This window comes from Vombatus ursinus, unplaced genomic scaffold (genome assembly GCF_900497805.2).
Source record: "Vombatus ursinus unplaced genomic scaffold, bare-nosed wombat genome assembly UNPS02014799.1, whole genome shotgun sequence".
In the NCBI taxonomy this organism is placed as follows: domain Eukaryota; kingdom Metazoa; phylum Chordata; class Mammalia; order Diprotodontia; family Vombatidae; genus Vombatus; species Vombatus ursinus.
In genome coordinates this window covers 51,471,989-51,486,303 of record NW_020954577.1, presented here as the reverse complement: position 1 = coordinate 51,486,303, position 14,315 = coordinate 51,471,989, and the positions used below count along the sequence as shown (strand labels likewise).

At 43.0% G+C, this 14,315-nt stretch overlaps 1 protein-coding gene across 1 annotated transcript; it reads right to left on the bottom strand.

Moving 5' to 3' along the window:
* Nucleotides 1-417: 417 nt before the first annotated feature.
* On the bottom strand, nt 418-3,077 carry LOC114050469 (pro-FMRFamide-related neuropeptide VF-like). The gene is made up of 3 exons (XM_027872187.1): nt 2,940-3,077; nt 1,321-1,724; nt 418-523 (listed from the first exon to the last, which is right to left on the bottom strand). The coding sequence occupies exons 1-3, from the start codon at nt 3,075-3,077 to the stop codon at nt 418-420; spliced, it is 648 nt and encodes a 215-aa protein (XP_027727988.1).
* Nucleotides 3,078-14,315: the final 11,238 nt, after the last annotated feature.

Genomic DNA, 14,315 nt, shown 5'->3' with positions numbered 1-14,315 from the left:
TACGTGCATCGAGGTCTGTAACAAAGCTGGCTTGAACTTTTGAGTCATGCTCTTCCGAGAGAGTCAATTAATTTTCACCAACACATGGATCAGGTTACTAGTCAAACCTTAACCCATTTTTTTTTTCTGAAAAGTGGCAAACATTTTGACTGTTTTCACTGGAAGAAGCAAATCTGGGTCCCAATTTTTTTTTGGGGGGGGGATATCAGGGACCTATCATACAGCCCTGGGAATGCTATGTCTACTTAGATGAAGAGTAATTCAGGGGGCATTGCAACTGATCTCGGAAAATGTGGTTTGGAACCGGCAGAAGTCAGTGTCAATGATGTCTTTCTTCATCAATGGCCAAGCAAACAATATGGCAGTCACTGATGGCTTCTTATTCTTCCCTGGCTGCTTGTGGCCAACCCCACTCTTTCACATGACCTTGGGCTCAGGGGCTTCTCTCCAGACCTCCCACTCCTCTGGACTCACTTCATTACCATCAGCTTTCTTAGTGAAGTAATCATCAAAGCCCAGGGTTCTGAAATGGAAGAAACAGGAAATAATGAAATTCACTGGAACCAGGGACATCCCAAGAGGGGCTCAGAGATGGCTGTGGTAATCCTTTCTAGCCAGACTTCTGTGGAAATTCGGAGGAGAAGCTAGATCAGAGAATAGAGATCTAGAGTTGGAAGGGTCCTTAGAGACCGAGTACTGCAGGGGTGCTTACCTTGAGGTCTGTGAACTTGTTATTTTTGTTTTTAAAGAAGTATCTTGATAACTGTATTTCAGTATAATTGGTTTCCTTTGCAATTCTCTGCATTTTATTTTATGCATTTAAAATGCTTGCTTCTGAGAAAGGTGGATGCCACAGTAAATAGAGAGCTGGGCCAGGAGCCAGAAGGACCTGAGTTCAAATCTGCACTCCAACACTCACTAGCTGTGTGATCCTAGGCAAGTCACTTAACCTCTGTCTTCCTCAGTTTCCTCAACTGCAAAACTGGGATAATAACAGCACCTACCCCTCAGAGTTGTGAGGACCAAATGAGATTACATGTGAAGCACTTTGTAAAACTAACAGGGTATATACATATACTATTATTATGATTATTGATTGTAACCAAGTGATTTCATCTTTCTGTGCCTCAGTTTCCTCATCTGTAAAATGAGGATAATAATAATAATTGCCCAATCTGTGGTGGGATCGTTGATATAGAATGAGAGGGGACCTCAGGGGTGATCAACTTTAACACCCTCATTTTAAAGATGAGCACTCTGAGGTCCAGAGAGGTTAAGTCCTATTTTCCTGTGAGTCCTGTCTTCCTGTCTGCCACTTACCTGGGCTCCCCTTCATCAGCAGCCTGGAGTTCCCGAGGTTGGCTGGCCACAGGGTGACTTTGTTGCTCTGCTGATGGCGACCCCAGCAACCTTGGTGGCAAATGGATGATGGATTCCTCAACACTCTTGCCAGCTGCCCTTCCAAATCTTTGTGGCAAGTTAGGGATGCGCCTGGAGATGCCACCATCGAAATTCCTTCCAAATCTCAGCTCCAAGTTGGCCACCGGCTCAGCACTCCTTTCTTCCTCGTAGGACCTTCCGAATCTCAGGGGGAGGTGGGGCATCACCTGGGGGATCTTGTATGTTATCGGGGTTTGCACTTTGTGGATGGTGTTGGAGCCCCATTGCCAGAGCTCTGCAGGGTCAAGGCTCCTTTGTTTCTTCTCTTTGGGGTGTCCTAGGGGCTGTGATTAAAGATCGCAGAGATTAACGAACTACTGACCTACTGTGTGGTATGGCAGAAAGAGCCCTGAATTTGGAATCAGAAATCCTGAGTTACATCCTGGTTCTGTCACTTATTATTGTGTAATCTTACACAAACAACTGCCCTTCTCTGTGCCTCAGTTTCCTCATCTGTAAAATGAGGGTGTCAGACTTGACAGCTTTGGAGGGGTCCCTTTAGCTCCAGTGTTGTGATTCTAATAATGCAGAAACTCCAGGGAGAAGGGACTAGAGGTGGTTGAATCCATGCTCTTTATTTTACAGACGAGGAAACCGAGACCTAAGGAGGTGAGGTGAGTTTGCCCAAGCTCACACAGGCACTAAGTGGCGCTGATACAAATGCTTCATCTTGCTTTTCCTATTTTTATTCATGGTATCAATAGTAGCTGGAATTCTAGAATTTGGAGAAAGAAAACTGACTTTGTATTTCTGAGAAGACCTCTCCCTCTTTTTTCTTGCCTCACATTTTATCTCTTCTATTCTCCATCTCCTTACCTTCACCACTCGTGAGACATCAAAATGGTGGGTGAATGGCATGAATGAGTGAGAGATGATGGTCGAGTCTTAAGGCAAAGTGAGGAGGGGAAGTGCTCCTGAAATCATTCTCTGTCCCCAAGTCCGTTACAAGCTCAGTTATATTTAATTAATCCAAATAGCAAATGGTTAATTACATTTTTGTCTTACCCTAAAAATTTTGCCCATCCACCGATGTTTGTTAAGTTATTAAATTTCTGTGCATATTTACCAACTGGTTCCTACTAAGCAGAAAACCATAACTGCCTCATTATATTTGCATTCATCGTTAAGAACACTTAAATCACTCCCCTTTAAAATGCATCCAGCCTTTTTTGCGTCTCTGGCAGTTTATTACAAGCATGTTTTCCTACGTTAATTGCAGCTCAGTAATGTGCCTTCTGCTTGCTAAGTATCCCATTACATGCTATCTATTTAATCTGCGATTACTGATGCCAGGCTGGCTACCACCGTGCCAGCGGGAGCTACCAACCCACGGGGGTCACCGCAGACCTGATGAGGAAAGCAAAGTATATCATTAAGTCGTACCTTTCAGGGAGCAACTTTTTAGTAAAGTTGCTCTCGTTATTAGTCAATTACCAGCACTCCTTGGTATCAACATTCTAGTTAATGCCAGGCACGTCTTTGTAAATTTAAAGAGTTACCTTTAAATATTCATCATAATGTTCCCAGTCGTGAAGATTGGACATCACGGATTCACCGGCACAGACAGACTTCGAAGCTAACAGGATTGAAGTGGCCAGAATCAATATGACAAATGGCTTTAATGAGATGATTTCCATTGTCCATAAAAACTCAAATGAAGTTTCTATGTGCTGCTCAGGCTGACACAAGGGACGTGGAGGCTTTTTTATACTGACAAACAACAAAGAAAGATGCCCTGAATCAGGGCCTCCATTCCACATGGCCGAATTTCTAATATTAATTATGGACAGAGACTGGAATATGCATTCGAAGAATGTCGGCAATTTGTTCTGCAAAGGCGGACGGTTCCACTCTCAAATTAATTAACTTTGAAAACAATTCCCCTTATTATGAAAACATTTCTAATTAGGTAAGATTGAGGGTCCAGGTAATTAGAATTTTAAGGGAACCACATTCTATAGCTCCCCACTCTAGCAAATGGAATTCTGTTTGGGGGTCTTTGCGTCAATCTACATACCACTTCTTAGAAAAGAAAACAAGTATTCAAAAAAGGCTGTTTTGATTTTGATCAATACTGGAGAGTTGGGCATTGTGTTTTCAAGATGCCAGGTACAATTTGAAATGTGAACCACAAAGGCCAACATGTCATTAATTAGTTTTCTGTTGTATTCAGTTTGTTTATTACCAAATTTCCAAAGTTAATGTCAGATTAGTCACAATAATATTTTGGTGTGTACATTAGCAAAGTTCACAAGAGAGTTCAAGAAGCATCTTGGAGAGGAGCCATCTTAGGGTAGGCTTGAATCCTTTCAGGAGTTTGATGTGTTTGCCCAGTGGACCTTGCTTGGCAGAAATGGCGAAGTCAACAAAATTGTAAGTGAAGGAAGCTGCTGATCCCACGCCCTGGAAGAGCATAGCGGAGCTTTGGGAAGCACATATGTGCACTGTTTCTGTTACTCCCTCGGCTCCTATCATTCCAGTAATCGTACATGACCATAAACCTACTGACAGTACCCGAGAACTGAGTTTGCTCCAAACAAATACTTAATTTTTATTGAAAGCTGCAGTTCACAGTATCTCAGAGTTGGAAGGACCTTTAGAGGCATCTAGTTCAACTCATACCCACCTAGACAAGAGTCTCCACATTGACACACCCAACATGTGTTCATGTGTTCATTCTTTGAAGATCTTTAGTCAGTGGAAAGAGTTTTGGGCTTGAAATCAGGAAGACTCATTTTCCTGAGTTCAAATCCAGCCTCAGATATTTAGTAGCTGTGTGACCCTGTATAAGTCACTCAACTCTGTTGGCCTCAGTTTTCTCATCTATAAATTGAGCTGGAGAAGGAAATGGCAAACCACTCTACTATATTTGCCAAGAAAACCCCAAATGGAGTCATAAAGAGTTGGACATGACTGAAAAATGACTGAACTGAGTCAGAGAGGAGGCACTCACCACCTCTTGAGGTGGCCCACATCACTTTGGGAGAATTCTCATTGTTAAGACATGTTCCCTCCCATCGAGATGGAATTGATCCCTCTGCAATTTCTAACCCAACACTCCTAGTTCTTTCCATTACGGCCAAGCAGAAGAAACAGCTCCTCAAATACCTAAGGTAGCTATCATGTCCTCCCTCTACCTTCTCCTCTCCAGGCTAAGCAGCCTCAGTTCCTTCACCTTCTTCTCATCTTGATTATTCTCCTATGGATGTTCTCCAGTTATCACCATCCCACTTAAAATGTGCTGCCCAGAATATCCTATGTGTGGTCTGACCAAGGCAGAGGAGAAAGGGGTCCGTTTCTCTCAGCCTCAACATGGTACCTTTCACTAAAGAGTCACTGAAAAAAATTTCTTTTTTGTGTCTGCCATGTCTGACTTTGGACCTTAATTGAGCTTGCAGTAAACCAGAAGCCCCAGATTTCTTCCCACATGAATGAATCTTTCCCTGTTTTCAATGTGAACCCAAGACCAGGACTTGAGATTTATCCCTATTAAATTTGGAATGAAATTCACAATTGGGAGCAGCTGACTGTGATTCTAATTTATCAACGAGATGTCCAAGCACATTATCTAATTAGAACCCGGTAACTAACACATTGAGAGGGTTGCTTACCTTTCATTTGCTTTATTTGTGACATGTATTCTTTTTCTAATGAGCTTATTTTTTAATTCTGAACTTAGCAAATACTAAATTAAATGAACATTTAGAGAAAGAGTAGACAAGAAAAAGATTGTACATGAAACTGGGAACATCTATTAGGCACAACTTGCTTTTCTTTTAAAATGATATTAATAACTAGCATTTAAATAAGCACTTTGAGGTTTGTAAAATACTTTGTATATGATACCTCATGTTATCCTCACAACAACCCTGTGAGATGAGTGCTACTATTAAATATCATTAAAATACTTATGTAGAAATAATATGATAAATATGTAAGCTATGATATGAGACTCTCTCATGAATTCACACGTGCCTCTCAGCGTCGTCTTTCTCGTCTGATTCTTCCTAGCTTGTTTTCTCTTCTATGCATTTTAGAAAAATTCCTCAAACCCTTTTTTTGCTCTTGACTATTTTGTTGTTGTTAGCTATCCTATCCCCAGCCTTGTACCCCACTCCTTGTACCCCACTCCTTGTACCCCACCAATTAAAAGGATGAAAACCAAGAGCCCCAAACCGTAACTTAACTTTCATTTGGATTTGGGTGGTCTCGGAATGACCTCATTAGAATATGTGAATCAAGAATTGATCAGCCAGTCAATCAACAAGCCAGTTTTTACTGAGCACCGCTTCTGTTCTCAACACTGGGCAAGGCGTGGTGGTGTGCATCAGTCCTCAAAACCTGCCTCTGTCAAAGGCTGGGGAAAGGACGCACTCATCACAAGAGTTGGATCATTTGATGAAGAGAGGTGGAAAAAAGGATATTCAACACACTGAAGGTCTTGTTCTTTCGATACTTATACGAGTATATCACTCAAACTGTCCACCGATCACCCCTTGTTCTTGCTATGTGACTGGTCTACCTGCTTTGGCCATCATATTTACCCTTTTTAATGTCCTCTGGACTAACTCTTGCATGCACATTGTCAGTAACACTGCAGACAACTTGGCCTCATCATGTATCTTTCTACTGCCATTTGGAGCTATCATTTATAACTTTAATTCTTCTGAGACAATGGTTTTATAGGATTCACAACCACTTGGAATCACCAGGAAACATATAATGTTGAAGAGATGAACTTTTGTAGCAGTGAGCAATTTGGGAAACATTCCAACCTTTGCTAAGTTTCTAAAATGTGATCCAACCCAACCCTATCTACTCCTCCTGCCTAATTTGGAGTCCAGCTAATTGCCCATCTGTGGTTCTTGTCCAGGAAACATATCTTGATATACCTATGTGAAGGGCATGTCATACGACAGTCAAAATGTGCTTTTCATCCACTTTGCTTTTATATGTGGGTGGCTGGGTGAAATGACAGTGAGGTGGGCCATATTGTGAAGGGCTGTAAATACAAAAAAGAAAAGAGGAGGTTATATGATTATCTTAGAGGTTCCACTCAAGATTCTTGAGCAGGGGAGTGACATGGTCAGTCTTGTGCTTTGGGAATATGTATTTGTTGGTTGTATGGAGTATGGATTGGAGAGGGGAGGGACTGGAGGCACGGGGATTAACCTAGAGAACTATTTCACAACTACAGTTGAGAGGTGAGGGGGCCTGACCAAGGGTGGTGGCTACATGAGTTGAGAGAAAGGATGGACAAAAGCTTACATTGTGAGTCTGAGGTGTCTATGGGTCGTCTAGTGAGAAATGTCAAATAGTAGGTGGTGATGGAGACCTAGAGCTCAGGAGGGAGGCCAGGGCTGGGTACAAAGGTCTGTGAGGCTTCTGCTTAGAGATGATCCAGGAATCCTAGTTTTCTCTTTGACGGAGATCTAGGGCAGTGATAAGAGCATTGGAGCATTGGATAAGAGCAGAGGGAATCTGGGTTTGCATTGGGCCACCAAGGAGCTGTGTGACCTTGGGCAATTAGTGAACTTCTCTGGGCCTCAGTTTCTTCATCTGTAAAGTGAGAGGATTGGGCTATTTGACATCAAAGGCGCCTTCTAGCCTGTGATCCTCTAAACACAGTGAGATCACTTAAGGAAAGGTTATACAGCGAGGGAGACAGGGAGAGAGGAAGAGGGAGGAAGGGAGGGAGGGAGAGACAGAGACAGAGAGACAGAGAGAAAAACAGAGAGACACAGAGACACAGAGAGAGAGAGAGAGACAGAGAGAGAGAGAGAGAGAGAGAGAGAGCTCTCCAGAAAGAGTCTTGGGGGACATGCACAGTTAAGGGGTGGGACATGGAGGATGGTCCAGTAAAAATGACAGAATGATTAGACAGGTAGGAAGAGAATCAAAAGGGGAAGCACCAGGAAGACTTAGGGAGGAGGGCGCATGGAGGAGAAAGGAGTGGTCAGTGGCATCAGACACTTTAGAAAGGACACAAAACATTCGGACTGAGAAAAGGTCATTAGATTTGGTAATTAATCAATCAACAAACACTTTTTAAGCACCTACTATGTGCCAGGCATCGTACTAAGCTTTGAGATGAAAAGATCATTGGGCAAAACATCGGTATTTGGTGGAGTGGTGAGGTTTGGAGGCTGGACTGCAAGGGCTCTAAAACTGAATGAGGAGAAGCGGGTATAAGCTGAACCAGCATGAACTCATTCATTGATTCGTAAAATTGTGTTGGTGTCTTTTGCTTTTCTGTCAGTCATTTTTAGATAATCCCGACTCCTCTGCCCTTGCCTCCACATCCCTTCTCCTGCGAGGCTCCTTTTGTAACAAAGATCCCAGTTAAATAAAACCAACTGACAGATTTATAGAGGAAGATAGTTTTGTTTTGTTCCTCCCCTCCCCCACCCGGAATTTTGTTGAGAAAAGGCAAGATACAGGCTAATAGATTGGGGAGATGGGGTCAAATAAAAGCCTTTGAAGGATGAGGGAGATGTGAACGTGTGTCTCTCCCTCTGTGCACCTCTCTGAGGACTGATCTGCTCTGGATAAGAATTCTCAGCGCATGTCTCCGGCTCTTTTTACATATAAAGTGTTTTGAAGTCATTTACTTGCTAATTTCAGAGTAATCCTCTGAGACAGGTGAGTGGTGAGAATTATTATTTTCTAATTTATTTCAGCACAATGTACCATGAAGAAAAAGTAATAACCTCCTTTCGCTAAGTAAAAAGAAAAATAAAGCACAATCTTATGCAAATGGGTCCGAATCAATATTTTTTGGAGTACAGTGCCTTCATTTCCAGATTTATGAATGGTTTGTTATAATTAGTTTGTCATATTTTGATAATCGTCCTGTATTTACTTCTCTGCTCTTTACCAAGGTGGATGATGATGCTAGTGAATTGGAAGGGTGCCCACATGGCTCACGGGAAGGAGCTAATGCTGCTGGGTAGGAAAAGCTGCTGAAATTCAATACACGTTGAAGTAACTTTAGGAATCAGTTTCTGTAATACTAGGAAAAGGATTAAATATTTATAAATATCAAAATTATTTCCCAAGATTTTTTCTAGGTTTGATTAAGTGGTAAGTGCCACATACCTAAGGAACATATTTCAAGGCTCTGTCTCTAATAAACCTTCAATTCTAAGTTTTTCAGGACAATATATTAGTTAAAAAAAGAAATTGAGCGAGGCAGGTTAGGAAGCCGCCATCCTAAAGGACCACTCTTTGGTTCAAGGTTCTCCTTTTTTTTATGTATTCCATTTTTATTGACTTTTTCTACATGTGGGAAGAATGTGTGAGTTTTATGGGCCTGGCAGAGGGTTGTGGTGTCTCTTGCCAAAGTGTTGAGAAAATTCAGAATTCTGTACATGAGGGACAAATACCAGATGTTTCATTCAAACAATGCATAGATTTTGCACAAATATGGGTAATGGAAACCGAGTCTTGGGCTGGGATTTCTTGGCCAGCCTTGCTTTTTGTGTTTTCATAATAAGCAAGCGAGCGGCCAGCGTGTTATTCCAACTGGGATGGAATGATTTCATCTTTTTTGAAAGTCTGGGCTGTTTGTGTGTCTTGGTTTTTGTTTTGAGGGTCTTGGCTCCTAGGTGATGGGTGCTGTGGGGACTAACCTTTATATGATTTTTTTTTAAAGAAATGGAAAGTCCAAGATCTCTCCTAACTCAGAAACGCCAAATCCCCTCCCTTCTGTCTTCAGTGAGGAAGAGTTCTGTCTCTGTCAAACTGCTCTAGTGTAGGTCACTGACATGGTGGGAAGGAGAATGTCTTACTCATCACTCCAAACGTGAGAGTTGAAGCTGTGTTCCTGCGCATAGGCCCCAGGGAAGTCCAGGGCACAGCCAGAGCAGACATATCTGCTGTTGGAGCCTAGAGTGCCATCGTGAACACAAACTCAGGACAAACAAGCAGCCACTGGGTCTAGGGAAGCATCCTCAGAGATGAGCCATTTTAGATTTGAGGAGTTGAAAGCTCTAGTGGGAGAAGGGGCCTCAGAGGTCATCAAATCCAACCTTTTCAATTTCCCCATGAGGAAACTGAGTTTCAGAGAGGTTGAGATTTATCAAAGGTCTTGCCAATTATAAGTGTCTGAGGTTAGATTTGAACCCAGGTCCTCTGAGTCCAGATCCAGCCCTCTGGGCACAGCGTTTGTCATTCCTGGATCCCCAGGATGAATGTCAGGATTGGGTTTGAAAGTTTCAGGACCAGTTCCTATCACAATCAGATGGATGAGCAAGTTAGTGAAGTAATTCATGTAACCATCCAGAAGGAAGCTTGCTGGATATTCCTTTCCCTGCTATAGCTAAATGGAAGCTGTTTTGTTCCCTGGCAGGCGATCTGTGAGCTTCTCATTTTGTTTCAATCTTGAACCTGAGCTATTAGACCAGCCCTGGTCAGGGCTGGCTTCCTAGGCACGTGTGGGTTGGTTCTTGAGGCTCCCGCCATCTTGAAAATCTGTGATTCTGGAAGATTCAAGGCTGAAGGAGACCACAGGGTCTATGTAGTCTAAACCTCTAATTTTAGAGAGGGGGAAAGGGAAAGTGCCTTCCTCTCCCAACCATCCTGAGAGATGTCATATGGATAGCAAGTAAAGCTGGATCCTTTGCTGCCCCCAAGTCAGGTTTTCTTCCCTCTGTACCGCACTGCCTTTTGAATTAGCAGTGGGCGTTCTCTCCCAGATTTCCCCTTTTCCCCTGGACATCCAAACACACATTCGGGGAAAGGTCTTCTGCTGCCAAAGCAAAACATGACTCTCTGTCCCTGGGTTTGGCATAAGCTTGGGCAAGGGGGAGGATCCTGGAGAACCTGTTGGTGCCCCTTCCCCCCCACCCCAGACCCCCAGGTATCCAGCAGCCAGTTATTGGTTTTCTAATGTAAGAGAAAGATCCCGCTCCCTTGTTGGTGAAAAAATTAAGTATTGGGAAGAAATTTATCGAGACAATCACATCGCCGCATCAACTTTCACGTATGTCTCCCTGAAGAAGCTTGAGGACTAGTTTCTGTCCTCGGTCACCTTTGGGAGCAGATGGTACATTTTTCCATCGCTGTTGTCTCTGTGTCTTGTGTCTTTGTATTTATACGACATTTTTTGATATCTCAGGCAGGGCTTTGATGGCAAACACACACACACACACACACACACACAAGTCATGCGTCTTCCTCCCCAATGTTAATGAAAGATACAATTCCCAGCCTATTCGGCACTGAAAAAAAATAAAGGGCGGCTCTGTAAGAGCTGCCTTCCCCCCTCTTCCCCCACTCCTGCCCTTGCCCCCACTGATGAAAGAACTTTTTTTTTTTTTGGCATTTGTTCTTCCCTTTGTTTCTAACAGTCAGCTTAGCACCAGATATGAAATCCTGCCCTAAGATTTGCACGACCAGATGGTTAAATCCCCAAACAATCCTTAACTTCCTTCACTCAGTCCCCTTCTCTTGACCGTTTCATTACAGTAATGAGTGCTGGATATGATAGCTTTGCCCCCTTTCTCCCCATACAGTGTTCTGAGGTACTGGGCGAGGCCCAGGGTCTGCAGGAGAGGAGCTCATTTGCTTTTGGAAAAGAAAAGTTTGTTCTCTTCACCTGGATGATTTACCAACTTGGTGCCACTTTTGGGTCCCCTTTCTCCAGAAATACAGTCCAAAGTTTCCTTTTGCTACCTAATAGGGCTCTTTGCAGGGAGTGTTTATTTTGGAGATAACAAAAAATAAGGCTCTTTTGTGTCTTATTCCAGATGTAAGTACTGCATATTTTCTTTGGGTAATTAACTTCATTAGTCTATGTCAATTTTTGACAGTATTTACATTAAAATGTAATTAGTAATAATAACTTGTATGATTTCCATCCTCAAAGCATATTAGTCTACAATAAGATATTTGCTCTCAGTGACAGAAAGTGTTTTAAAAGCCTTCATTATTCTATAATTTGATAACTGCGTATTCATTATTGATAACACGGTACATGAAGATTACATACAGCATCACTCACGTGACCAATAAGAAGCTTCCCATTTCCATAACAATAAAGAATTCATGCCCTGTTCATTCCACTCTCCTGCATACTATGACCCATTTAGGGCTCATTGCAAAAGCATCAGGTTTAAAAATTTATAAAGTTTTTTTAAAAATAAATTTTTATTGATGTCTTTTGTTTTTAATGTCACCTACATTCCCCAGTGTAACCCTCTCTTCTCCCTCTCCCTGAGGGCTAGCCCTTTTCAGCCAAGAATAAAACAGAAAGATGAACAAATGAAACCAGCAAACCTAACCAGCAGATTGTAAAGTCTGACATTCTCGGTAGCGTCCACTGCCAGAGCCCCTCGACTCTATGAAGAAATAGGGGAGGGCTCTCTTTGGAGGCCAGTCTTGTCGCTGTGATTTCTCAGGATTGTTTTAGCTTTTTGTTGTTATTTCTCTTTCCATTGCAATCTCTTGCATATCGTTCTCCGGGTTCTGCTTTCCTCACTCTGTATCCCTTCAGAGGAGTCCACGCGTCTCTGTATTTCTCATACTCATCATTTCTTACGGCATAGGGATGCTCTATCACATTCATCCACTTCTTGAGTCATTCCCCGATTCACAGACTCTGCTTTGTTTTCAGTTCTTGGCCATTATAGAAAGTGCTGTTATAAATCCTTGAGTGTCTATAGGACATCATTTTCTATCTTTCGGCTCCTTGACTTACTTAACCAACTCCAGTGGCTTCCTAATGTCTTTAGGACAAATGTAAACTGCTCTGGTTAGTTTTTAAAGCACTTCACAACCGAGCCCCTGCATATCTTTTCAGCCTCATTGGGTGTTACTCTCCCCTCCTGACCTCTCTGAACAACCACACTGCCCATCTCTGTGTCCCTCATGGGAGACTCTCTCTTCCATCTTGATGACTTTGTGCTAGAGATTCCTCACGCCTAAGGTGCTCGCTCTCCTTACCTCCACCTCAGAGAGCCCTTCTCTTCCTTTAGGATGAAGTTTTCAGGCGCCATCTTCTAAATGAAGCCCTTCTTGACTTTCCCAGTGCTAGTACCCTTCTTCCCAAACTACCTTATTTTTAACTTCTTCTATATACTTGTATATGTTAACGTTATATTTATGGTGAACACATTTATACATCGACCTGTTTTCTCCCCCAGTAGAATGTAGGATCATTCTGAGTAGGGATTGTTTCATTCCTTCTACTTGTATCACCAGCACCTGCAGAGGCAAGCACATAGTAGGTGACTAATAAATACTCATCAATTGACTGATTGGGATATATGCCTAGCAGTGGATATGAAGTTTTTGGAATGATAATTTTTCCATGACTTTGTTCACAATACACATCTTCAAGTCAAGATATCCAGACCCCATCATCCATTGATCTTGTTAAAACCAAGGCCAGCCCTCTGAGGTACTGGGAAAAGTAGAATGTAAGCTCCCCCAGGTGAATGCAAACTCCTCGCAATCAGGCTACGTCTTGCAGCCTGCCTTTGTTATTTTCAGCACTCGTTGCACAGTCTGGAAGTGTGGAGGTGTGTGTGGGGGACCGAACTGGGGACACAGACCTGGGGCTTCATAGGTTAGGAAACTGCTGGTATAAAACCTGCCTCAATCCAGGCAGATGGACTGCTCTTCCTTTAGATTTTGTAATTTGTAATTCTAGAATTTGTACACTTTGTACAAAATTACAATTTGTAATTCCTAAAAGTTGCCTGTGCATCGAAGGCTTAAGTCTCCTCCACCCATCAGAAGCAGGACTTGAATCTAGCATCTCCTGATGCCAAGGCTGGTTCTTTATCTCCCAGGTCCCTCACCATGCTCGCAGCATGATCTTAATGCGCATTTGTTGGGTTAGGACTCATTTGAGGAGAACCCTCCAATTATTTATAGAAGGAGAAGAAGTGGAGTGGAGGTCTCACTTTGAGCCAGAGTGAAGCCGGACATTTTGGGTAAACTTCCCTTGCACATCTCCTGGTCAAGAAGCCTCACTTGGTGGCTCTGAAAGAAACTTAGGAAAGGCCGTTGACCAGTATGCCTGCTCCTGGTAGAGAAGGCTTCTTTTATAGAGGAAGGAGGAACTAAATGGGGACCTGGTGTGGGAAGGGCACAGAAGGAACCCCTCTCCTCTCCTGGTGACTCTCTTTACAAGAATGGAAACCCAGCCCAATCCAACATACCATTATTAAGCCCCTGCTGTATGCCGGGCCCTATGCTGGGTACCGGGAGCTCAAAGACAAAACCATAACCAGTCCTTGACCGCTTCCTTATCTCTTCAGTGTGTCTTCTTCTCCCCAGTCTTGGGGGATTGCAAGAGCTTTCCAATTGATTTTCTTGCCTTGTTTCTCCTCTCTGTTCTATCCTTCACACAGTTGCCCAAAGTATAAGTCTGACCACAACCTTCCCCTGCTCAGTAAATCTCCGTGGCTCCCTATTGCTTTTGAAATCAAGTTCAAATGCCCCTGGACGCCATCGCAAACCCTTCACAGTGCTGGCTCTTGCCTACCTTTCCAGGCTTATTCACTCGGTCTCTGTTCCAGCAAAATGGACCTGCTCATTCTCCCCTCTCCCATCTCTATGCCTTTGTCCAAGGCCATTCTGAATGCTTCATTTTCATCTCTTGGATCTCCAGGTTTCTTTCAAAGCTCAGCTCAAATGACACCTCCCACATGAGACCTGATTTGATCCCTACCAAGAACTGGTTCCCACCTCTTCCCAATTTACCAGTTGTGTCTTTAGATTTATTTTCCAAGTCGTAGAGGTGGCATGGAGGCTAGCGCACAGGGCCTACAGGTCAAGGCTGGGTTCAAATCCAGCCTTAGACACTTACTCATTGTGTGACCCTGGGCAAGTCAGTTAACCTCTATCTGCCTCCATTTCCTCATCCA

What these genes read in the sequence shown, in the direction of transcription:
- LOC114050469 (XM_027872187.1), bottom strand. Translation starts at nt 3,077, where the DNA reads ATGGAAATCATCTCATTAAAGCCATTTGTCATATTGATTCTGGCCACT. An exon ending in ATTATGATGAATATTTAAAG is followed by an intron (nt 1,725 to 2,939) that starts GTAACTCTTTAA and finishes CTTTAATCACAG; the next exon opens with CCCCTAGGACACCCCAAAGA. An exon ending in GCTGATGAAGGGGAGCCCAG is followed by an intron (nt 524 to 1,320) that starts GTAAGTGGCAGA and finishes CTTCCATTTCAG; the next exon opens with AACCCTGGGCTTTGATGATT.